This window comes from Malaclemys terrapin, chromosome 19 (genome assembly GCF_027887155.1).
Source record: "Malaclemys terrapin pileata isolate rMalTer1 chromosome 19, rMalTer1.hap1, whole genome shotgun sequence".
Lineage (NCBI taxonomy): Eukaryota > Metazoa > Chordata > Testudines > Emydidae > Malaclemys > Malaclemys terrapin.
Genome location: NC_071523.1, coordinates 12,521,394 through 12,546,286, shown reverse-complemented (window position 1 = coordinate 12,546,286; position 24,893 = coordinate 12,521,394). Strand labels below are relative to the sequence as shown.

The 24,893-nt window shown below is 41.7% G+C and overlaps 2 protein-coding genes across 5 annotated transcripts in view; one reads left to right on the top strand and one right to left on the bottom strand.

The window, feature by feature from the left end:
- The window catches only part of PIK3CD (phosphatidylinositol-4,5-bisphosphate 3-kinase catalytic subunit delta), a 47,197-nt gene extending 38,699 nt beyond the window's left edge, over positions 1-8,498 (top strand). Inside the window, exons 19-23 of the mRNA XM_054009110.1 lie at positions 631-798; positions 1,677-1,800; positions 3,701-3,846; positions 5,161-5,293; positions 6,073-8,498. Of these exons, the coding sequence (XP_053865085.1) occupies positions 631-798; positions 1,677-1,800; positions 3,701-3,846; positions 5,161-5,293; positions 6,073-6,210 (709 nt within the window). The 3' untranslated portion in view covers positions 6,211-8,498. The remainder of the gene's footprint in view (positions 1-630; positions 799-1,676; positions 1,801-3,700; positions 3,847-5,160; positions 5,294-6,072) is intronic.
- A 145-nt stretch (positions 8,499-8,643) lies between these two features.
- CLSTN1 (calsyntenin 1) overlaps positions 8,644-24,893 on the bottom strand; it is a 60,836-nt gene continuing 44,586 nt past the window's right edge. For 2 of the 4 annotated variants that reach the window (XM_054009111.1, XM_054009112.1), the window contains 11 exons: positions 24,393-24,514; positions 23,100-23,262; positions 21,010-21,060; positions 19,484-19,641; positions 18,345-18,493; positions 16,473-16,699; positions 15,841-16,011; positions 15,513-15,658; positions 13,688-13,823; positions 12,444-12,628; positions 8,644-11,170 (listed from right to left, as the gene is read on the bottom strand). In XM_054009111.1, the coding sequence (XP_053865086.1) occupies positions 10,979-11,170; positions 12,444-12,628; positions 13,688-13,823; positions 15,513-15,658; positions 15,841-16,011; positions 16,473-16,699; positions 18,345-18,493; positions 19,484-19,641; positions 21,010-21,060; positions 23,100-23,262; positions 24,393-24,514 (1,700 nt within the window). In that variant the 3' untranslated portion in view covers positions 8,644-10,978. The remainder of the gene's footprint in view (positions 11,171-12,443; positions 12,629-13,687; positions 13,824-15,512; positions 15,659-15,840; positions 16,012-16,472; positions 16,700-18,344; positions 18,494-19,483; positions 19,642-21,009; positions 21,061-23,099; positions 23,263-24,392; positions 24,515-24,893) is intronic. The other 2 variants (XM_054009113.1, XM_054009115.1) reach the window with 1 other exon arrangement.

The window sequence follows — 24,893 nt, the reverse complement described above, 5'->3', positions numbered from 1 at the left end:
GAAATTCAGTGGCAGGAGTAGTGGTTAGAGTAGGGCACAGAAAGTTGGGCCACCTCGGCTTTATTCGAAGCTCTGCCACTGAGTCGCTGCGAAGCCTTGGGCAAGTCACACTGCTTCTTTGTCCTTGACCGTACCTCCCTTTGTCCTTGACCGTCTTTAAAAAAATTTTTTTTTGGGGGGGGGGGGGGGGCATGTGTAATGAAACTGACGGGCCTTCCAGGAGGGTTATGACAAGGCCTAGTGGATATCTGTAACGTGCTTAGAGAGCCTCAGAGTAAAGGTGCTAGACCAGGGCAAAATATTTATTGTTTAACCTGGGCCTCCAGGTGAGCACCTCTTTCTTCTGTGCGCCCAGTCCTCCAAGGTGCAACCTGCCCTCAGTTCACTTGGGAGTCACTGGAAGTCGAGGCACTTGGTACCTTTATACGCTGATGCTTGTTACTGGCTGAGTACCCTTGGGATTTGCAGAGGTCCCTGGTTGCTGTGTGTGAAGTTTAGGTGAAACACACACACACCCTGGATTTATCCCAGCAAATCCCCTCTGTAAAGTGGAGGATGGGGAATCCCAAAGAAAAGCCAAGCCAACGCTGTGCAAGGTCTCAATGGAAGGTGTTTCTCTCATCTCTGCAGGATGACCCCTTACGGCTGCCTCTCCACCGGCGACAAGACGGGGCTGATCGAAGTCGTCATGCACTCGGACACCATTGCCAACATCCAGCTGAACAAGAGCAACATGGCAGCCACTGCAGCTTTCAACAAGGATGCGCTGCTGAACTGGCTAAAATCCAAGAACCCAGGGTAGGTGGGACTGTGCTCACTGCAGCTTCAGGCTTCCTTCCAGCTGGAGACGCATTCTGTTGCTTTGCCCTATTGTCCCCTCCCCTCTTCGGTTCCTTCTGATTTCCAAGCCATCCAGGAACAATGGGGAGTGCATGCTGTATCCCTGGGCTATAGCTTCATTCTTGTGCTTATGTCCTTTCCCGGTACACCAGCAAGCATTCCATGTGTCCAGCTGGGTCTTGGAAATGTTCCAGGGCAGGACAAAGCTCACCACTCCCTTGGGATACAAGAGGCTTTTTTCAGGTTCACCCCCAGACTGGGGGGCTGAGAGGTGCTGAGTTCAGCATCCACAGCTTTATTGGGAGTCATGGATGCTCATTACCAGTTGGATCAAGCTCTTGAGGCACTAAGGGATAAGGGCCTGCATCTTCCCTGTTTTGTAGAATCCTGATACTACTTAAGGGATATAAATGAGAGGACCAGATTGATGGCCCTGCAGTCTTGAGTTCCCCATCACTTACAGTGATGGGCAGTAACACTGCTTCCCTCCTCCCCAAATCCACTCTGCCTGTCCCAGAGTGGCAGGAACCACCACTAGGGATGAGTGAGGTTGTTCAGTCCCCACAGCCCCTCCAGTCCTGTGAAGCCAACTGATTTGGTTAAGACCAAGCAGGAGTCCCAGCCACTCTTCCCTGATGGAGGAGGGACAAGAAGAGTCTCCGGTGAAGGACCTCACAGAAAACACAGGATTGGTAGTTTGTGTACATATCCCACTAGATTCAGCAGGTTTACATGGGGAAGGGGGTATGAGAGCGAGAGCCCTAGGGTAAAGTATTTGTATTCAAAGTACATCATCTGTTTGGGTTTAGACTCATCTTTGTTTCTGTCCCCTGCAGTGAAGCACTAGAACAAGCCATCGAGGAATTCACTCTTTCCTGCGCTGGGTACTGTGTGGCAACGTACGTGCTGGGCATAGGGGACCGGCACAGCGACAACATCATGATCCGGGAAACTGGCCAGGTATGGAGCGTTCGCTGGTACTGAAGATCTCATTGCTGCTGTTTGTCTCTTTTGCCATAGGGTGTGCAGGCCACTCCGAGAGGAATAGAAACATCCCAGTTGGTTTCTTCACTATCTTCGGACCAGATAGTGTGGGAGCTGCTGAGGCCCAGATAAAGGCCCCAGACCTTCCACCCCAATTGTAGAGAATGGAAAAATTCTCACTAGCTCTGCCCATTTGTGTGGCCAAAACAAGACTTGACTCTCAGGCGATTATATAGCTTCAGAATATATTTGCCCTTCTTTCTTGCATGCCTTGATCAGCAGTGAAATAGCTCAGGACAGTGGAAATGTCAGTATTTATTAGAATAGTGTTAACACCCACTTTGTAATTACTAGGGTGCAAGTCACACTTCACAGCTATTGTTTGCGGCTGTCTGCAGACTCAGGCAGAGATCATTTACGCTGGCTTCCCATTTTGAAACTTTACTTTGCTATTACAAAGACTAGAGCCTTTAATGAAAGCTGAGGTCCCAAAGAATGTACTTATTTGTGCTGAAATTTCCCTTCCCTGGGATTTTTAATGACCAGTGGGTTTCAGGTCTCATCTTGAAGCTTATATTGTATCCTTCACTTCCATTATTCCAGAGGCCGCAGGCAAAACTAGGAAGGGGAAACCCCTTTTGCCAACAGGCTACATGTTAGACTGTGGGGACAGTCTTGTGGGAAGGGGTGGAAGCCCCATCTCTTGTTCAGTCTAGTTTGAAATGAGCCAAAGCCATAGGAAACAGACATGTACTGACCTATGGAGATGAACTAGAAAGAGGCACAGTAGATTGCTAGGTGCTATAGTCCTGTTTGAATTGCTATCTGATGTTAGTGAGCAAGCTGTCAGCTGCTGAGCTCTGAAATTCAGAGTTGTGGAAAATAAGTGGCTCTGTCTGCACTTTCTTCATGTAGCACCCCCTGGATCCCTGCTTCACCTTCCTCATGCTGCTTTAGATCCCTGTGGTGGGACAAGTGCTGTCCTGGAAACAAGCACAGCTATTGCTGAGATGAACGACCTTATAAAAACCTAGAGATGCCTTTGCTCTGTGAATGCAGCAGCAAGGGGGCTAACTTCGCACTCTGCATCTGTGGGGCTCAAGAAAGCTGCTGCTGAGGGTTTCTTTCTGCTTGACAGAAATGACATGAAGAATCTGCAAGGCTCAGGGGTATAAATTCTGCACGGCTTGTGACCATCTACTTTTTGCCACTAGAGGGTGCTGGAACCCTTTGAACAGCAGCATTGATTTGTTTATTTCAGGGTTTAGAGCAGCCTTGCAACCTGGTCATGAAAAACCTGTACTCACCTAGAGAGAGCTCTATCCTAAAAAAAACCCACTTCACCGGACTGTGTAGTTTTGCAGCTGTCTCCAACAGGGCATCAGATATCCAGCCATAATGTAGGAATCAGAATTGCCCTTCTGGAATGAATTACTGGCTCATCTAGTTTGCTATCCTGCCTCTGGCAATGACCTATTCCCGAGGCTTTAGAAGGACATAAAAATCCCCCATGTGTATCAAGTGCTGCAGGGGTAAGAATCCTTCCTAACCCAGCCAGCACTTAACTTATGCATGGATGCATTACTGGTAACACTTGTGTTCTATAAAGTAAGTACTTCCCCTGCTATTCATGGACTGAGATGGGAAAGGTGGCCTAGTGTTTCCCATGAGACTGTGTCTGATCGCTTTAGAATAGAATCCTGAGTAGAGTACAGATGCCAGGCAGCCATAGGGGCCTGATCATTTTGAGTAGGTTTTTTTTTTATTTTATTTTGCTTGGATATAAAGCACATTCTCACACTGAGAAGTGCAAGAGAGTTTAATCAGCAGAAAGCAGACACATCCCACTAATAATTCTTTTCTCTCTTAATTCCAGCTGTTTCATATTGATTTTGGCCACTTCTTGGGGAACTTCAAGACCAAATTTGGTATTAACAGAGAACGGGTTCCTTTTATCTTAACCTATGACTTTGTGCATGTGATCCAGCAAGGGAAAACTAACAACAGTGAGAAGTTTGAAAGGTGAGTGCCACTGATCTTACTCAGGCTTTCACAAAATGTTTTGGGGTGGATGTGTCAGTTTGTAGCAATCACTTCAGCAAATAGTTTTCTGCAGATGCTCTATATCCAAAACTGTTAGTGTGCAACAAGGTGGGTGAGGTAATATCTCTTATTTGGTGAGAGAGAGACAAGCTTTTGAGCTTACACAGAGCTCTTCTTCAGGTCTGGAAAAATGAGCTCAGTGTCAGAGCTAAATACAAAGCGGATCAGATTGTTTAGCAAAACTAGTTAAAACAGGTTTCAAGGGACCATTCAGTGTGAAGTGGTCTGTTACCATTTCTACAGTCATGAGGGAGAAAGTGGGGACAGGTATAAATTGTTGTACTAAACTCTAAATCCAGTGTGTCTATTCCATCCATGTTTTTTAGTTTCTAGCAAATTTAAGCTCCCAGGCTCATCTTTTGAAGGTGTTGTGCAGGTTTCCTTTGAGGATGAGGCCTGCTAGTTTTGTGAAAAGTGTTTGCCCCCAGGTAACATGGTGTTTTTGTCTTTTATCATTATTCAGTGTGAGTTCATTTGAGAGTGTAGTGATGGTCTGGTTTCACCCACATAATTGTTGCTGGAGCATTTAGTGCACTGGATGAGGTACACCACATGTTGCGATAGGCATGTGTAGGGCCCATGGACCTTGAAAGGGGTGGTGTGCGAGGTATTGATCATCATAGCAGTGGAGATATGGCTGCAGGTTTTTGCATCTGTTTTGCTACAACACTTCCTCTTCCAGCCACACAATCAGTTTAAATTTAGGGTGGGAGAATGTACTTGATTTCAAAATGACCCAGGCTACCACTTAGCTCTTGCTTGAGCTGACAAACCCTTGGGAATTGTCCATTGGTATGAGTGGTTGGTTTTAAGCTAATGCATTTAGAAGATTTGGTTACAGGGAACAGCAGAGAGCTGGCTTTCCTCTGCTGGTGCTCTTGGATCAAGTGCTCATGTCATAAGAATTGGCCTCACTCTAGTGGGTGTGGACAGAGACTAAACACAAACAGTTTGTATGAGAGAGAGAGACTCAGGTCTGGATTGGATTTGGGGCAGGGGCCAATGAGCTACTGCCCTTAGTCTTTTCCCACTCTTGCTAAAGCATATTCTTTTAGTAACAATTGGAAGCATGGGCTAGTCAAAAAACATTTGCCTAGCTCTTGGAACACCTTGATTTCAACACAGAGGAGGTGAAGCTTTCACTGTGCTGTTTTCATGCCATCATGGCTGTAGTCTTGCTTTAGTTGGGCTGCTTGTCTCACTTCCGCTTTGCTACCTTCTCTTCCTGCCCAGATTCAGGGATTACTGTGAAAAAGCCTACATGATCCTGAGGTGCCATGGTCTTCTCTTCCTGCATTTGTTTGCACTGATGAAAGCTGCTGGCCTGCCAGAACTCAGCTGCTCTAAAGACATTCAGTATCTCAAGGTGAGGCAGGAGGTGGGAGAGGGTAGGACTAAAAGTAAGAGGTTAAGGAGTGGGAGTTGAAACTTGAAAGGAGCATCCTCTGCTGCAGTTTAAAAGCAGATATTCCAGCATGCAGGAGCCAGCTGTCAGATAGCCACCACCAGCTGCTAATTGATTCTCCACCTCATGCTGCTGTTCCCTGCTCATAGTATTTAGAGTTTCTCAATCAAATAATTCTAGGAGCTGGGACTCGAATCGAGTTTTAAATAAATGAGATTCTCAAACAATGTGGGCTAGAAAAAGTTCAAACTAAAGCAACCAACTGGTTTTTAATGGAGAGGTAATTAGTTGAGACACATGTTTTTTTGAAGAGTTGGCAATATTACCTGCTGCCATCCTGTCTTCCTTTTCCTTGCCACCTGTTGCAGCCAGGTATGCTTAGTTGAGGAACTGCAGTGTGGTAGGCACAGCACTGCATGTGTTTGACTCTCCTAGCTCCCACTTTCTGGTCCCACTGTGCCTTTAAAGTGCTAAAAACCTGGTCTTCCGGAGCTGGATGAAATGGGGTTGTGTTGTAAGCTAGTGTTTAAAGGATTGTTTTCCCAGCTCCAGCATGAAAATAGGATGTAGTTTACTTGCTGAGAGAGCAGCCTGCATAAAACAAAGGTGGTGTGGGGTTTGTTTGTGACCAGTAGCTGTTTTCTCTATCAAGAGTGCTCCAGTACAATTGGCCAGGCAGTCGTCATTTTGTTTCAATCAGTGGGAGGTGCCACACACTCATTTCTGCCTTGTTCTTTCAGGATTCTCTAGCTTTAGGAAAAACAGATGAGGAGGCATTGAAGCACTTCAGACTAAAATTTAATGAAGCCCTGCGAGAGAGCTGGAAAACCAAAGTGAACTGGTTGGCGCACAATGTATCCAAAGATAATAGACAGTAATCAGCCTGCATGTGGTCCAGGTGCTCTAGGAGAATGTAATAGCAGTGGCCACGAGCCAGTTGTATAAAGACTCCTGAATGTTGCTGATCAGCACCTGCACCTCAAGTGTTTGAGAAGAGTCTACAGCACCAACAGCTGCATAAGCCCATTCTAAATCTCTAGGGTGACAGCATGAGGCAATAAGATTACTGGGTACACTGAAAGGTAGGTGAAGCTTGCAAATGTAAGTTCTTAAGGATGCAGTCCATCGTTTAAGGGTAGAGGGGAGGCAGTTGTGCTACTTCAGTACATTCCTCACCTACTGCTCAGTTTTAGGGATGTGAAGGTGTGCTCAGAGGCTGTAATTTGGCCAGTAGCATATCAACTTTTTAAAGCCAGACTAGATTAGCACTAGCAGTGAACAATGGAGAGACAATAGCATGGTGGTGCATCTAATAACTTCAGTCCCTCTCTACATAAAGTGGAAGGTGCTGCTGGGCAATACTTTTTCTAGTTGAAGATTTCACCAGCTTACCCCCACCCCTTCAGGGATGTATTTTAATAAAGCAGCACAAGATGGTATACCTGTTTTGAGACAGTCAGAAGATAATGCTACTAAGCTCTCTCTCTATATATATAAACAAACTACAGGAACTCCTCACTTAGCATTGTAGTTATGGTCCTGAAAAATGCAACTTTAAGCAAATCCAATTTCCTCATAAGGATTGATGTAAATGAGGGGGTTAAGTTCCAGGGAAATTTTTTTCACCAAACAATTTAATACTGGTACACAGTGATGATGATTGTGAAGCTTGGTTGAGGTGGAGGAATGTCTTACTGCTAAATGAACTGAGCCCTCAAGGGTTAACTCTCACAACACTCTACAAGGCAGCAGGAAAGGAGGGAGGGTAGACAGAAAAAATGCACATTTCTCCTTTAAGTACCTGACCCTAGGCTTAAGTACACTGCCTTGTTAATTAAATCAGCTTGCCGACAGCAGCTACTGCCTAGAAGCTCCCTCCCTCGTTTGCCCCCCTGCTCTATGGAAGATAGGGAGACACCCCAACATTAGAGCCCTTCTTCCCCCATACAGCAAGCAGGAGTCTCTGGGAGCAGCACATGGCAGTGGGGGGAGGGACAGCTGCTGCACAGGGAATTTAAGGGAGCTGATGGTCCACGCTGGTTCCAACCAGCTAGCTGTAACAGGCTGCTCTTCCTGCAAGCAGCGGGAAAAAACAGGCAGCTGCCAAACGAGTTAGAAGGGAGCATTTCACAACTTTAAACGAGCTAACTGCTCAGCAACTTACTTAAAGTCCTGTTTCAATGTTGAGGACTTCCTGTACTCAGTAGTTGAAGGATCACCATAGACCACCTTCTGCCTGTCAATGTTAAGTAGCCTGGCTTGTTGACAAAGGAGAGAAGAAGTGTGGTGCCATTAGGGTGACCGGACAGGGAGTTGGGGGGGGGGTGGAGAGGGTGTTATAGGAGCCTATATAAGAAAAAGACCCAAAAATTGGGACTGTCACTATAAAAATCGGGACATCTGGCCACCCTAGGTGCCACCTCACATGCTAAAGGCAGAAGATTCACTGTCAATATACAGGGTGATTGGTAGTGGAGAGAGCCTGGAAAGTTGCACCTTCAGTTTATGCTGTGATACAATATTTTTGTTTACATTAGCTCAGACCCTGCTCTAGTTTTGTAAGGGGATGAAGCAGCACATTAGTTGCATCTATTTTGTTTTTAAGAGTGCAATAGATAACAGGTGTACCCCACACCCAACAAGCAGGCAGTAAAGTGCTGATTGCCATGACCCCATTGTAGACTGGTTAGGCAGAATTCTCCTTATCTGTAATGAATAAAAATAATTTAGTTTTTCCCCCCTTAGGTCAGTAGTGGAATAACTACAAAATTGTTACCATCTTGTATAGCAAAATCATAGGCTATATCTGGTTAGCAAAGATCCAGGCTCTCCAAAGTTAAAGCAAACATTGTATCTAACATCATAATTTCAGCCTCTTTCAAATGAAGATTACCACCATTTGTAAATAAGTCCCAGACACAAGTTACATCCTTTTTAAAGTGATAAAATAACCTTTTACTTTGATATTTATTTATTTAGAGAGGTATTCATGATTTCTTATTGTGTATGTGCCCTCTGAAAAAAATGAATTTATTTTTTTAAGCCATGTCAGGGTTCTGCAACAAGAGAATGTTTACATAATGTTTGATTTTTTCAGTTACCTTCAATCTGTGATTTTAGGTGCATTTTGGTAAGTCTAAAAATAAAATGTTTAAGTTGTACACTAGTCCTGGCCAAATCATTCCCTCATTTTAGGCATTAAAGTCAAACTGGGATAATGAAGCCATTACAGGCAAGCCATTTAAAACATGAGTCAAGTGATAACTGACTATCCATCAACTTTGTACCATTCAGAAAGCATAGCAAACAGATTTCAGAACCAGAAATTTATTGTAGCTTAGGACTTTTCAAACTGACTTATTACCAATATACAGATCTGAAAAGTTACATCCACACTGGCTACAAACCGCATCAGAAAGTTTACAGCCTTTCAGCATTAGCATTCAATCATGATCAGTTTTAGTCTAAAATACAGCAGCTACAGTATATGGAAGAATAATTCTACACATTGACATTAACACAGGACAACTGTCAGACATAAGTTAAAAGTTCCCCAGTTTACTTAAAACTAGCAGTTATGTTACCACATAAAAGTAGTCAAACCCATATCCCCATTTTAGAAATCTAAAATTTTACATTAAAAAACAGTAAGATTGTGTGGGTTCTCTCCCCTGCTTTCAGGTCCATTATTGTAAAAGGCACTCCAGAGTCAAGCTTTACCCCAGATAAACCCACACCTAGGTCCTGTTTCACACACTGGGAGGCAAGATGTGTAGTAGGTAAGAATAGGTCTGTTCTGAAAAGATATAGAAATAGCTGGGTCTACTACTTTTCCTTCAGCTGTTCACACCCTCTGCTGTCTGCCTTTCTCCCCCTACCCCCCCCCCCCCCCTTATACCTGCTCAAGGAACAACTGGAAACTATTCAACATTTCCCACTACTGGTATGGAAGTTGAGCCACTAACCTGTTTACTGGTGGTATACACCAATTTAAAACAGATTACATGCAATATCAAAATCTGGAACTCTGCTACCATAATGAGTGAATGGAGTTCTAATTTCACATTGCAAGTAAATCAAGTTACCTTTTAACCCACCTCCAAATGTCAAATTGAATAAGCAGCTATGCATAAGACACAGCTCTGAATAGGACCAAAAGTGTTAAATAGAGAAGAAGACCTGCCTTACGAAAAATCTAGCACTCACCACCACGGGGTCATAACTTACTTTTCGTACCTTTCAGCCATTCCTTGAAGTAGTCCTTTGCACTTCCAAGTTAAAGGTCTTTGATCAGAAAATCAGCCTGCTATGTCTTGGAACAATAATCTTAACTCAATTGACAAGGTTCTCTGGTTGGATAATATATGCCATAATTTCATCAGCAGGAAAACAGATTTACTAAGTGTAAACAAAAGGTTTAAATACACCAACAGTCTAGATTACTGTACAAGGAGCTACAGGGACTAAGCAGGACTGTGTTGAATAGGAATGATGCCCACCCATGCCCTAAATTAGAAAAAGTTCACAATCCAAAAAATAAAATCCCTCTCTAGACTGGTAGCCAAGGCACAGGTGTATACAGGTCTCCGGCTTTTCAGCTTCAGTTACTGTTATTACAAACAACTGAACAACTTGCCCTGCCAGCCATGTGACCAGCACGCATCAGCCTTGGACTACAACCAGCCCCACTCCAATTAACAGAGGCTCTGGTGAGAACACTCAGAATATCAATAGTACACTTACTTGCTCTAGATCCAGGCAGTGTTTCTCTCTCTCAATTTAGTAATCCTTACACTGAAATAAGTGAAGGATCAAGACTTAAACTCTACTAGGCAGTGCAGTTGAACCTCTGCAGAAATTCTGAAAAACCTTTACAGTTGCAAGCTTGTCTGTTCTCTCCATAAAAACAAAGTGGGGAGGAGGGGAAGAGAAGAACAGCAGGGCTTGAGTGAACACAGCAGTCGCGGCCAATGACACTGCATTATTAATACATCTACACTAGATAACTGCGCCTGTGCTCCTGCTGCAATAGTTATGCGACTTGTATTATTTCATGCTTCATGATTTTTACCTTAGCGTGTTTTAAACCCCAGTCCCTGTTTTCACTACCACAAATGACATAATTCAATATATTTACAAAATATTCAAAAAAAGTCAATCTTCTACATATTAACCTCATTCTTCCACTTTACACATGCACTAGTTTGGGGAAAAAAATTCACCAAGCTGAAATAAGCAACTTTACCCTTTGTCAACAAGTGACCTTTGCATCATTCAGAAAGAATAAGATGAATCAAGCCAAAGTTGTTTCACCAGGAAAAAAAAGTGTCCAGAAACTCACGTGCAATGGCTACACATCTGTAGAGTCACTTAGCTGAGATGACATGAAGAAAAAAGTGCAAGGTGGTTCCTCACATAGTGTAAAAAATCCAGTCACTGAGGGATGGGTGAGGGAGGAAAGGTACTAACTACAGTTCTAGAGACAGCATTAGGAACTAGCCCATATAACACAAATATTGGGATGGGTGTTGGTTGGCTCTACTGGCCAAAATGACTTTTTTACACCATGGATCCTTGGGAACAATGGAGAGGATTACAGTGAAGTCTTCTAGAGCAGAAACAAAACAACAAAGGGAACAGCTGGAATCAATAGCTGAGTGTAGAGTCATCCCATTCCAGCTGTTGCTGTCTGTTAACATTCTGTTGGTCCTCTTCCTGCTCCCCTTCCTCTTCCTCACTGCTTTCAGACTCTGCACTAGTGATATCATCTTCTTCCTCTCCATCTTCGCTTTCTTCTTCCTCTTCCTCCTCCTCACTGCTGTGCTGGTCTTCATAGGTCTGTCAGACACAAATAGATTTTTCTAGCTGCCGACATGCTCCCATCCGTTTATATACTACATTCACTGGGAGTTGTGGATGCTCAACTCTCAGCTGGCTATTAGCAAAAGCAAAGTGGCTCTGAAGTAGTTCTGGGATTTCAGAAAGTTACCAGCCAGTCTTGTCACTCTTTAGTATAACTACATTCCCAAAGGTCATCCAGCGCTTTAAAGAGGGTACTATTGAAAGAGGATCCTTTGGTGTGTACTCAGCAGCAGCATTAGTGGTTTAAAGTGTCCCTGCTCCTCCCACGCCCCCCCTTTTTTAATATTAAAGTATCAGAAGTTAACTGAAGTAGAAATGATCCTGATCCAAAAACTAACTGCATCAAACCAGGTGGACAGCAAGAATAACTTAATGGAAAAAGCTGATGTGGTGTGGGTTTATTGTAAGGAATATACTGAAGGAGCCAGTGTTCCACCTTTATTTACAGCCTGGCATATAACACAGAGGTACTTTTTGAGCAGTTTATAGCCATCAAGCCACATCCCACAACAGATCACAAGAAACGTCCGCTCAACCTGTGGAACTCTTTGCCAGAGGATGGTGTGAAGGCCAAGACTATAACAGGGTTCAAAAAAGAACTAGAGGATAGGTCTATCAATGGCGTCCCTAGCCTCTGTTTGCCAGAAGCTGGGGATGGATCACTTGATGATTACCTGCTCTGTTCATTTCCTCTGGGGCACCTGGCATTGGCCACTGTTGGAGGACAGGATACTGGGCTAAATGAACCTTTGGTCTGACCCAGTATGGCCATTCTTATGCTCTCTTTCTGAGGAATGGATTCAAAATTTTCCTCTGGCATTCATTAAACTTGTTGTGCCAGTACCCCCTTTCCAGATCTATCCTGCTCTGACAGCCATGCATGTTTGACAGATTGGAAAGCAGTATTTGTAGAAAAGGACTAAGGGTTCTGTCTACACCGCAAGAGAAGGTGTGATTATATTACTAGTGGGCATACCCAGGCTAGTTTTAATCTAGCTAGCACAGGTAACAGCGGTAGTGTGGACGTGGTGGCACAGGCTTCAGCACAGACTAGCAACAGAATTACATACCAATGTCCCCAGCAGGCTTTTTGTTCAGATTACTAGGCTGTGCTGAAGCCTGTTCTACCACATCTACACTGCTACTGCTACATGTGCTTGCTAGCTTAAAGCTAGCCCGAGTATGCCCACCAGTAATACAATCACTCCTTCAATTGCAATGTAAACATACCGTGGGACGCAAGCCTTACCTCCATAGGATTCACAGTAATGGTCAAGGCCGAGTCATCCCAATCCATCTCATTTTCCTTTCCAGTATCCTGGTCACGCATTGTTCTCTGGTGCGCAGCTCGGATTCGGAACACACCCAGAATAATCATGAAAACCAGGAAACTGACACACACGACAATGACAACAGTAGCAGTACTTGGAACAACTGTGACAAGAAAGAGGGAGTTTAAGAATAATCATACTAATACACAATACTTACAGGTTTTTCCGAATATTAACCCCATAGTACAGATGAGTAAACTGAGGCAAATTTATCCACAATCACAGAATAAGCCAGTAGGGAAGCAAGGACAAAAACTTAGAAGTTCCTGGCTCCGTCCTCTGGTCAGACTGCTAAACTAGTAAGTTTCTTTATTGGTGGCCCAGTCCAGTGGGCTGGATTCACATCTTGCTCAGGTAAGAAGTGAGAAGAGTTTAGTGCTATCAATCTAGTCTGATGAATGAATGTTCACAAAATAAATGCAGTTTCACTAGGGTTGGCAGCATCTGCTCAGGAGCCAGAGGCAAACCAGTACTTACAGGGCTAGAACCAAACTGCATTGGCAGAACAGAATCAGGCCTATTATGCTCAACTGGTGCTTTTATATAGATACTGAAAGGAGTCAAACAAGGACTATGAGGAATTTGCATCAATCTGAAAGAAGATCAGCCACCAATTAAAAAAAAAAAAAAAAAAAAAAAAAAAAAAAAAAAAAACTTACTATGAAGACTCCTTTCTTCAAAGCCTATTGCTTTCCTCCCACATGCACCACTGGAACATTAAATAGTTCACACCAAGCTAAAACATAGTGGAGGAATGAGAGATTTCCTCAACGGAATAAAAGGTCATACTGTTCATGAGAAATCCATTCCCAGTTCCTCAGAGCCCTTTAATCAAGGTCCTTATACAGCACCCACTGCAGTGCTCTGTATCCCAAAATTACCAAGTCAGGAAGGGCTGGACTTTGTATCTGTCATTAGATTGGCATTTTCTAGATCTCTAGCAGGCTGTTCCTCCCGAGTGGAGAACAGAATGGGACTTCGTATTTTAGAGAGCATTAAAGTTAATAGCTGCGTAGATTACTAGTTTAATTTGCTGGCTGTTTCTGGAAAGGCACCCCAAGAAACTCCAACCCTCTGCAGCAAGAAGCCATCTAGTTGAGCCCCCAGTTAAAAAAAAAAAAAAATAAAATTCAACTGGAGTTAAGTGACTGACAGTCCTTACCTGAAAAGGGGTGGGGATTAGCTAGGTTGTGACCAGAGAGGTCAACAAACGAATGATGCACTGGATGAACAAACTGTGGTTGCATAGCTATATGATTTGCATGTTCAACTGGATTAGCTGTATGGATAACATTCACCTGAAAACAAAAAGGAAAAAATAATTTAGGGAAAAAAAGCAGCTTGTTTATGCACTTGGTTCAAGTAGATGGGATTCAGTTCCTGTATGTCAGTATCTATCCCCCTCAAAACAAAACAACAGCCACCACTGATCTATCATGGGCCCAGTTTTATATTTCAATAGTCATTTCAAGCAGCAGTTCCTGATATGCTAGGGCTGGTCTATACAAACTTATGTTTCCTAAAACTGATTTGGTTATCATGGTGGAAGTCTGTATGTGGACATCCTTATTTCAGAATAAAAAGAATGAAGTCAATTTGTTACCAACTGCAGCTAAATTGATGTTTGCCACTTTCACACTGAAATAAGTGACCACACAGACTTTTACTGAAATAACTAAGCCATTTTTCCATCCACATCTTTTGTTATTTTGATGCAACTGTGTAGGATCACCTTCAGTTAACAACAATGGGTAAACAGGAGGTCACAGACAAAACACAGAGACTCAGGTTCTTTGGAACTCCAGAGACCATTTTTCAAAAAGTTTAACAGAGGTTCTGATGAGATGGTTCATTAAGTTAGGCTCAGCTACAAGTTTAGCACATTTCATGTTTCGGTGAGCTTCCCTTTCCTCCCCACCAATGCACTGCTAAGTGTATCGTCCTCTGTAATGGGGAGTAGTGACAGACAGAGATGTGGTGCATGGCCAGCTGCACAATAGGAAGAGGGGAAATTTAGTAAACAACAAGGAAGCATTTCCAGTTTGCTAAAGTGTGGAGATCCTGGATCAAAGTTGACAGTATTTCCTCAGGAAGCACAGCCATGTTAGCCACGCATGCAATTTCTGCTCCTCGATGGGGAAAAGGAAGTGGGGGATGGTTAGTGGCAAGTCAGACTTAACTTCACCATCCTCACATAAGCTGCGCTTTTAAAAATCAGCCTATGAAATTCAAGTTTACAATGGAAAGATGTATAGATATGCAACAATGGCTCTCAATGCAACAATAACTTCATGTTGCAGCAAATATCAAGATTTATCATCACTCAGAGGACCTACTGATGAATTTTGGTGTATAGTTACACTGCGGGTTAGTTAACATCAACAGCAGGACTCATTAATTCATATTCTTCTATAGATACTGTGTGGTTTTAGCTATATTATTCCCTTCCTTCCCGTGTGAATATGCAGGACAATAATAATTTTTATTTCAAATAGTTCCTCCTGTCACTCAGGATTAGTCTTCCTGGTAATCTCTGTGTCATGCAAGCAAGACAGTAGTAAGCCCCATTGCAAGAAAAAACAGAATCATTTACAGAATCACAGTAATTAGAGTTGGAAAAAAGACTTCTCAAGTCCATTTCCTTAGGGTCAATGCAGCACTGTTCCCAACAGTCCATTTTCTAGTGTCCCACCTCCCCAACCAGCCTCTTCCCCACTCACTCCCCTTAACTGCATTCCATATAGTAGGATACACATAGGTCCCAACTCCATATGATCTGGTCTGTGCATCACTCAGAGTTGGAATCAGTGAAGGCAACTTTTGGATTGACAACTCATTAAAACAGCCTAACACACCCTAGTCTGCTTTGATGACATAATATTTAGAAAGCAGAGATCCAAACCAGTTACTGATCAATTTCTTGAAGCATTAACTTTCATCTATGTAGGCTCTGACAACTTTCAAAGGGATGAGATTAGCTCACATACCTCCACTTTAAATTCATTGCTGACATAGCGACCATTAAGCTCAGAACAGACCAACTTGAACTTTCGGTCAAACAGAGAGACAGTGTGCCAGTTTCTGTAGCGTATCAAGTGCAAAACCTCCTCATAGCTGGCCATAGTATCAACACCTAGGAGGATAAAAAAACCCAGTTACTTGTCAGAACTATAAACTGTTTGGGGTGGGGGGGGAAGGAGAAAGTTTTCATTCAGTTAACAAATATTTCACTTAGTAAGCACACAAATACACAGTTCCTGTTCTCATTTGCCTCAAACCCTTCCCAGCAAAAGGCCAAAGGTGGCAACCCCTTACCTGTGATGATCATGCCAAGGTTGGAGCTGCTCATCTCAATGCCCTTCTGCTGTAACTGTGTCATGTCAACCTCCAGGCTTTCCTGCTCCTGATTTAGCTCCTCTCCTAGCACTGTGACCTCACATGTATCCAAGTTGTGCATGATCTCCTCCGATACCAAAGATTCTTGGACTGAAGGAGGACATGGAAGCCAAAGAAATAAGCAGACAGGCCAAAGGCAAAGTGGAAGGAGCTGTAATGTGTCGTAAGCAGCTATAATTCTTCCCTTCTGACTACGTACAATGATTTGGCCATGAAGAATGATCTAGGTGTGAGACTGAATTCCCATTTAAGAAACCACACCCAAAAAGCATTCTCTCCCTTGGAGAAGAAACCGTCTAAGACTGTTCTCACTTCTGATTGAAGTTCTGCAGGCCCAGGGGAAAAACAGCATGCCCACTGCCTCACCCAGCCCTGCCTACCCACTCTCTTCCTGCTAAATCAAAAAGACAGTATCATAAAAAATTTGACACCCACCCCCTCCATTCTGTGCTACAGTAGGGATATCCACACAGGGAGGGCCATCCCCCACTGCAGAGAACTTGGGGGAGGGGCACAGATTCCACAACTGGGTTAATAATCAAGTTTGTTACCGGTAGGATCCTCATCTCCATCTCCCTCTGGTTCCACCTCCCGAGTGATGGTGCTGATTATGCGAAGCTCAGGGAAGAGAGAAACTCCCTCTGGACTCTCAAACTCTGAAGCAGAACGGGCAAAATGATTGATGCCACTCAAGCTGATCTTGGGTTCCTCAGGCTGCAAGACCATTATATACCCATCCACAAAGGGAATGGCAATGCAGGCTTCTTCATTGAAACACCTACAAAAGATACACAGGCTGTTTGTTTAACTGTGCAAGACAGGCTTAAAGGAGAGGCAGTTATGCATCCCAGTGGCAATTAAATAGTTAAAATACGCTGAACATTTCAATCATTAATTAAATCCTACATAAATAAGCTCTGTCTCGGACCCAAGGGTCCTATAATTCATCCAACAACTGTGTTGGAAATATAGACCACCACTACCACCTCCTCAAAGGGAACAATGTTAAAATGAATTTTTGCTCATGGAGAACATTTTGTCCCATTTTCTGGGCTATGACTGACATCCACAGATTATGCCAATAGGTAAGGCTGCAATACTGGATAAGTCCTCACAGTGCACACTTACAATGATCACAACCAAGATTGCCCAACTAGGAAAAATAAAATCAAACCGGACATGAAGGAAATAACTGACCTCAAATAAATAGGACTGGAAATGATGGGTCACATGCCTACTAACATGGCCCAGAGAACTCTGGTCATTCAAGTGGCCAAATGATGCTTTTTTGTTTCATGAAAATATAGATGGATTTAGATGCCTAACTACATAATGGTTCGTAATTCACAGTTCCATATGCTTCTGAAGCAAAACCAGGAGAAACTTTGTTTGTGAAGTTCTTTTAAACTGGAGCATTCCAAGTTTTATTTTGGGATACTGAGTACGTTCAAACCCAAAACTTGGGTAGGAAGCCAGGAAAATGCACACCCAATGAGAAACATCACATGAACTACTGTAAAGCAACAATGCCAGCTCTGACAAGAGCTCTGTTTAAGTGTCCAAACAGCATAGCAGTTCCTTTTAACAAACCATCTCATACAGATGCTTATAGATAGCCACTAGCTGAATCAAGGGCCTATAGATTACCGGCATACTCGGAGATATTATGCATTCTTGTCCCCATGGAAAGTCCTGAAGAATGACAGAATACATCCAAAATAGCTTTTTTTTTTTTAAATAAAGTTACCATTTTCCAGCCTGACTTTGGTCACCTCTCTCTGATCAGTGTCTTCAATGTCATCTGAAACCAGTCTGGAGAAGTTCTGACGGCAATGCTAACAAATATGCAATAGCTCAAGGCACTTAAGGCTGCTGTTCACAGCAAAAAGATTCTGTGCCAAAAGACTACTCCAGAAGCTTCATTTGACTTAAGCAGGAATTGCAGGTGTCTAACACCTCTTTAAAAAAAAAAAAAAAAAAAAAAAAAAAAAAGTCAAACTACTTGTTCTGGTGCCTAGATGCAGATGTAGGCACTTAAATTTGAACACGTTGGCCATAATCAGCATCAAATATTTTACTTTACATCTACAACAACATTTACTGATCCCTGGATCAGATCCCCCCAAAATATTACAATACCCACTAATATCTAATCAACAGTTCCAAGAAACAGATCAGGATTTTTATGTAACAGAACAAATTTGATATTGGTAACTGTTCTAAGGGCTGGTTCAAAGCCCACTGAAATCACTGGGAAGATTCCCTTTCACCTCAGTACTCAAGGCTCATGATCAGCCTTCAAAATAAAGGTCCGCATTAGTGACCACGTCAATGGCACTGCACTAAAGAATTTTATTTTAGTTTATTTATCCAAGCCCCCAATATCCTTATGTATAGATGCATTTTTCTGCAGTACGACATACTTGACATTGCTGGTGATTTTGAGCCTCCGGATTCCAGGTGTTGGGAACTGGCGGGAATTCAGGTAGGAAATGTGCTGCATGGCTTTGTCAAACCTGTCAATATCATCCCCTTCCAAGGACAACGTTGACTGGCTGGGATTCACATTAATCTGAAACCATTCCAAAGAGCAGAAGAAAAATGAAAAAAGAGATCCAAGTACCAATGTGCTGGAATAATTAAACCGAAAAGCTCAGCGCTGCTTAACCTATTAAGCATGGAGATAATTAGCATTTGTATTCAAAGCAGAACGAATCATTATTCACTGGCTTTACAACTCAGTTTAAGTCAAACATTTACAGTATTTCATTATCCAAGAAAAATTCCAGGAATTTGGCACAATGTTGACACTCTAGTCATCTGAAAGAGATATAGCTAACAAGTCAGGAAAACTTAGCCTTGTTCTCACAGGCCTTGCTATTGAAATAAAATACCTACTCATAAATGAGACCTATTATGTTAAGCTGTTTTGTTAGGCTCCATAAATGTAAAGCGCTTATGCATCCGTTTGCATTCTCAAAGGCCACTGAAGGCCAAGCCTACACTAGAAACTTTTGCTGGTTTAGTAATATCACTAGGGGTGTGATTTTTTTAAAAACTGCATCTCTATACCACTAACAGTCCTATTGAAAGACAGCTGTACTGGCACAAAAACGCTTTAGCCGGTATTTCATTTGAAGAACTGGCATAAGATATACTGGGGAAAAACACTCTTGCTTTTATAAGCTGCATCTACAATATAGCTATATTGGCAAATCTTTACCAGGTCAAGTACTTGCTTTCTTAAGGCTAATCGACACTAGAAAGTTAGGTTGACCTAGATACATCACTCAGAGGTATGAAAAATTCACAGCCCAGAGCAATGTTGTTAAGTGAACCTAAGCCCCAGTGTAGACAGTGCTAGGTCAACAGAAGAATTCTTCCATTGACTTGGTGACCAAACCTTTGGGAGAGGTGGATTACTACACCACCAGAAGAACCCTTCTATACTACAGCAATGGTGCTGCAGAGCTGTAGCTGTGCCGCTGTAGCATTTCCAGTATAGACAAACCCTTAGTAAATCACAGCACATGCATTTCACTTCATCCATATGCAAATTTACCTTCATGCCTTTGCCAATGCCATCAGCAATTTGCAACTCTAATCCTTCCTTGCAGGTATAGAGGCAGTCTATCACCTTCTTGTTCTCCAGTTTACCAGACCGGATCATTAATCCAGCCAGATTGCCTCGGAAAAACTGAGCCATGTGGAGTTCGCCACCTTTATAAAGAGGGAGGAAAAAACTTTATAGACCTTAGACCTTTTCTTTTTATCATCAATTGTGCTTTATTTTACCATGATGTATTGACATGCAGGTTAGTTTATATCCATTCCGGGTGTTAAACTTGTGATCATGTTCAAGCACAATGAAAGAATTAAACAGTTCATCATGCATATGGCCCTCAAAACAGACATGTATGGCCATCCTGAACTGTGAAGCAGAGGCTAGTGTTTCCATCACAAATGTTACTTTTGCCTATACAGCGAGGTGGTGTACTTAAAGAAGACCAAAGATAGAGCTAACGAGCTCTTTGAGACTTTAACCCTAGTGCTGAAATTATATCTCCTATTTGTAATTAACTCTAGAAAATGCGGAGACGCCTATCAGGATAGGAGAAAGTGCAACAAAGTACAATTTATGCCAAACCAAGAACCTGAAGTGCTGCATACATTTTAAACCAGAAGGGATGGTTATGATGATCCAGTCTGCCTGACACAGAGCACAGAATTTCACTTAGTAACTCTTATTTCAAGTTCATCATTGATTGAGGTAGAGTGCAGTTTCAGAAAGATATCTACGTGATAGAAAAATCCACTGCAGCCCTCAGTAAGTGGTTCCAATAGTTTCCCTCATTTAAAAAACGTTGCACCGCACATCCAGCCTGAATCTGTCTAGCTCCAGCTTCCAGCCCTTGGATCTTGTTATGCTTTTGTTTGCCAAGATAAAAGTAAGCTATCAGAAATCTTCTCATGTATGTACTTTTACAGCATTCAAAGCAGTTCCAGACCTTACAAGAACAGTAAGTACCTAAATGTATTCTCTTAGAAATATGTAGTAAATTAAATCTCAAACCAAGACATGAAACCCAGAGAACCGCTGAAACTATGTAGAAAAATAAAACATTGCAATGTCAGCCAAATGGGAAGAAAAGCTGGTATTTATGTCTGTTGGCTCCAACTGGCATTTTTACAGACTACTGATCAAGTGAGTACCCACTAGGAATTCTAGGTGTTATCAAGACACATTGTCCTTTGGGTTACATATAAGATCTATGCAATGATATCTGAATAAAACCAGATGAAAAAAGTGTAGCTAATACTTTGCATTAATGGCTCATATTACACCACTTCACTGCAATCACAATGGTTTCAAGTTTGTACATGGATATGCACTTATATGCAATAAAAATAAAATCAGGAGGTGAAGCATTGGAAATAATAGTACAATGAAGAAACAGCCCGGAAGCAGATTATGTGGGGGGCATCAGGGGCCAAAACGCAATGCCTGCATTTCATGCTATATGTGAGATGAAGCAATGTCTTGGCTTAAAAATGAAATAAAAAAGTAGCGGAAAATACTCCAGCAACCTGCAGATGTCTCAGGCACAGTTTCATTGTCATTTTCATTTCCTGTATATTCTGTAGAAAAGCAAGACAAAGAATAGGGACAATGGGGAAGGGACCAAGTAACGAGGGACTTGTAAGTAACCTTTGTTATCACACACACACTCACACTCTCTCTCTCTCTCTCCTTTCACCAAGCATATTCTGCTTATATCCCAACCAGCTCTTCACAACTGGTATGAATTTAATCAGTTTTAGCCTTGGAACAGAGTTGGATTTTCTTATATAAACCACTGCCAAACCCAGCAGCTAGAATACTTCATATTCCCATTTTCACAGGTATGATGGGGAGATTAAAGTCTATGTTAACCGATCTCCTAAGGAAAAAAGTATTATGGACAGATCAAAAGGAGCCATTACTGACCAATAATTCAGACCAAATTAATAATACTGCATATATTAATTGGCCAATTTTTGAAATGGCAGCTTTTTAAAAAAGAGTGGGAGAATAAAAATGTTAAAGAGGATTTAGAAAGCATGACTTTAAGGAGGAAAAAAAGTATTAAAGTCTTCTTTATATATAAATCAATGTATTTAAAGTTTGGTAAAGCAAACAATATTGCTCTCAGGTCAAGACCTTAAGCATTAGTTTCACTCTTGGCATAAATTCTTCTTTGACTGAGTTATAATCCTCTTAAAATAAGGTTTTCAATAGAATTCCCTGACAGACCCACAAGTCCGCAACCCCAAAGTTTTAGCATCCCCATTTCAAGTCCATTACTGGCAATGGCCAGGATGGAAGCAGGAAGGAATGAAAGGATTATATAGTGGTGCTAATGCACATCACTATAGGGAACCTCCATGTGGAGGCCAAAGGAACATAAATATTTACAAGTAAAAATGATTGGGCTTGTGTTAGGATACAAGAGCCTATATCGAAGCCTTGGGGCGTTCCTAACATTTAGCTGGCATATTTCTGGTTTCCCTGGCACACTTCAGCTCTCTGGAAGCTGGTTACCGCTCCACTTGCTGCTGCACTATAGCAAAACAAAAGGGATAATCTGAAAGCCATCTATATAGCAATAAATGAAGTGAACTGGAACCTCACTAATGATTGGGAGACTGGTTGCAAGTTAATTAATTTTGCAAATTAGCAAGTATTAAAAAGGTAATGGGCCCCTCAAAATACATAATGCATATTCTGACCCCTGGACTGTCATTTTATCTTTCCAAGGCCTCAAATCTCAGAGACAGGAGAGGCACCATAAGACTCTCCTTATTGCATGCTCTATGAATGTCCTATGTACTGTATGCAGATGCAACAGTTTGATGTAAGCTTGCAGACCTATAGTAAAATATCTATGATCCAATATTTGTTCTACTAAAAAAGTATTGTTCTATTAGGTCAAGATTTTCTAGCTAGATCAGCAGTTTTCCAACTTGTAAGTAATTTGATCAGTAAGCAAAATGCACTGAACTGAGCAGCCCACTGCAATCCTTTGGTAATCTACTTCCAACGCTTCATGTTCAGATGACACCTGCCCCATTTTCTCCAGCTTTTGATGAGTAAGCGTCACCAGTATTATAGGCTGTGAATCAGCATTAAGCAGCCTGTAGAGAATCACAATTTAAGCTTAGTTTGCATATAATAAAACTGCTGCTATTTTCTTCTTTTTATAACCACAAGTGGCAAAATCCTCAAGAGAAAACATTATTGTTACTTAATTAAATCCTCATATGGAAACATGGCCAAAAATGAGAGCTTGGTTTTTCTAAAGTCTGTTTCAAATTAGGTTAGAAAGCGAAGGTTCTGCCTAGTAATCTTCAGAATAAAATGTACTTTTGTTAGTATTACCAAAAATAAAACTGACTATATTCCCATAATTATTATGGAAATCACTTAAGTGGAACCCTGCCTGGCATTTCTAGATGTAGTTTGGTATTTCATATCCACCTATGGGTGATGAGTACAACGGCATTCCAGAAAAAGTGACTACATTCAAAAAGAAATATATGTGATAGTGGGACAGAGGAAATATCTGTAGGAGATGTAAAAAGCAATCTTCCATTGCCCTGAAGAGAACTAACCATTCATGGAGATGAGAAATTGTTACCTTGCCAACATGCTCCAACTACCAGCTGAGTTTCTATCTTGGAAGGATGTAGTGGGTAATCCTCAGTCACTGGGAAAGGATCATATGAAATTCCATCTACATAGAGTGTCACTGTTGGAAATTCAACATTGAGGACATAATGATGCCATTCTTTGTCACACACCTGGGAAGAGAACGACAGGTAATGTTTAAAAACAGAGTTCCACCAAAGCAGTCACTGGAGTACATTTAGTACACTGCCATATTAAAACACTATTTGACAAGATTTTCATTCAGTTCTGCTGAAGTATTCTGTCTAATAGTATATAAATATGGCAATTTCCAGGAAAAAAAATTCCCAAGCCAAAATTTGAGATCTTTAATAATGGAAGCTGGTTGCAATTATGGGAATGCTACCAACTCCCCGTAAGTATGCACAAGGCCATTTTATAATCACAGCAGCATGTGCCAGTATGTGAAGAATGCTAGAATGTTACTAATTGGGTGGTTACATTCCAGCATCAGAAATTCAGATGATCTTACTGCTTAAATAACTGGCAGCAAACAAACAGATCCCCAACATTAGCTGGAAGCAGATAAAGGAACCTCTATATGAGAGCTATTAGCCACATAAAATTTACTTATTTTGCTCAGATTTATTGGTCCAATAATTTTTTTTTTAACTCTCTAATGGTAGTCTTCCTGATCATGAGTGCTACCAATATTACACAAATTGCTTGTACCAATTAGCCAGTTTGCTTATCTAACGCCAGCAATGCACATGGTGTCAGGAAAATTTTTCTTCCAGTGTGCAAAAGGATTAAAAAAAGTTTTTCTGTTATCTTATTACATTATTTGACCTACAAAAAAAGTCATATGCTCACAAATACTTAATTGCTATAAACACATGGGAATACTTGCAAGTAGAATGGTCATTCATTTTTTATTGTGTTCAATGGAGACAAGTTCTACCAAATCTGATTCCTATCTTTTAAACACTTAATTTACTCACTTAAAGCCAGTTTCTACCCCCCTTACTCATACAGTTCAACTCAGTATTCCATAACTAATCCCCATTGACTTCTGTAGGGACACTAAAGAAGCAAGATGTGACTCTACATGAATAAGGATAGCAGAATATGGCCCTGAAACTTTAGAACTATAGAACACAGCTCAGTTTATTTTAGTAAACTGTGGAATGAGGCCTTTGGATTTCCACAAAGACTTAATTTACTATTAAAACTATCATGCTGTTTTAGGCTCCTATGGATACTTAAATTGTAAATTTCTTAACAAGTTCCCTTTCATACTAACCTGGTTCAATTTCCAGTGGAATTCAGCAGGTTTGTAAGTTTTTCCCTCTGAAGGATCTTGGCGGAAGAGGAAAACAAGTCGGCAATTGTGTACATAAAGAGAGTAGTGGTGCCGGTTCATATCTGCACAAAAGGTTACATTAATGTTACTCTTTCCCATTGCCCTGTGCCCTCAAACTCTAGAACTGGAAATGATAGTCAAGAATTCACATAACCCTAAACTACATGACTGATATGTAAATGTGCTATTAATACCGTCCTTCAGGATAGTAATAAGTAATGAGAGCACAAGACAGATTTAAAAGAAATCAGGCATGCTATAGTTTCAATGGAAAAGAAGTGTCCACGGAAGCAGTTTTAGGTCATCCATTCCTAAACAATCCAACAGTAATACTGATAACACCATAGCTAATAAGACACATGTCCTTCCCAACTAAGGACTAGGACTAATATATCACAGGGGTAAGCCTACAGATAGGAGAAATCGAACAAAATTCAAATT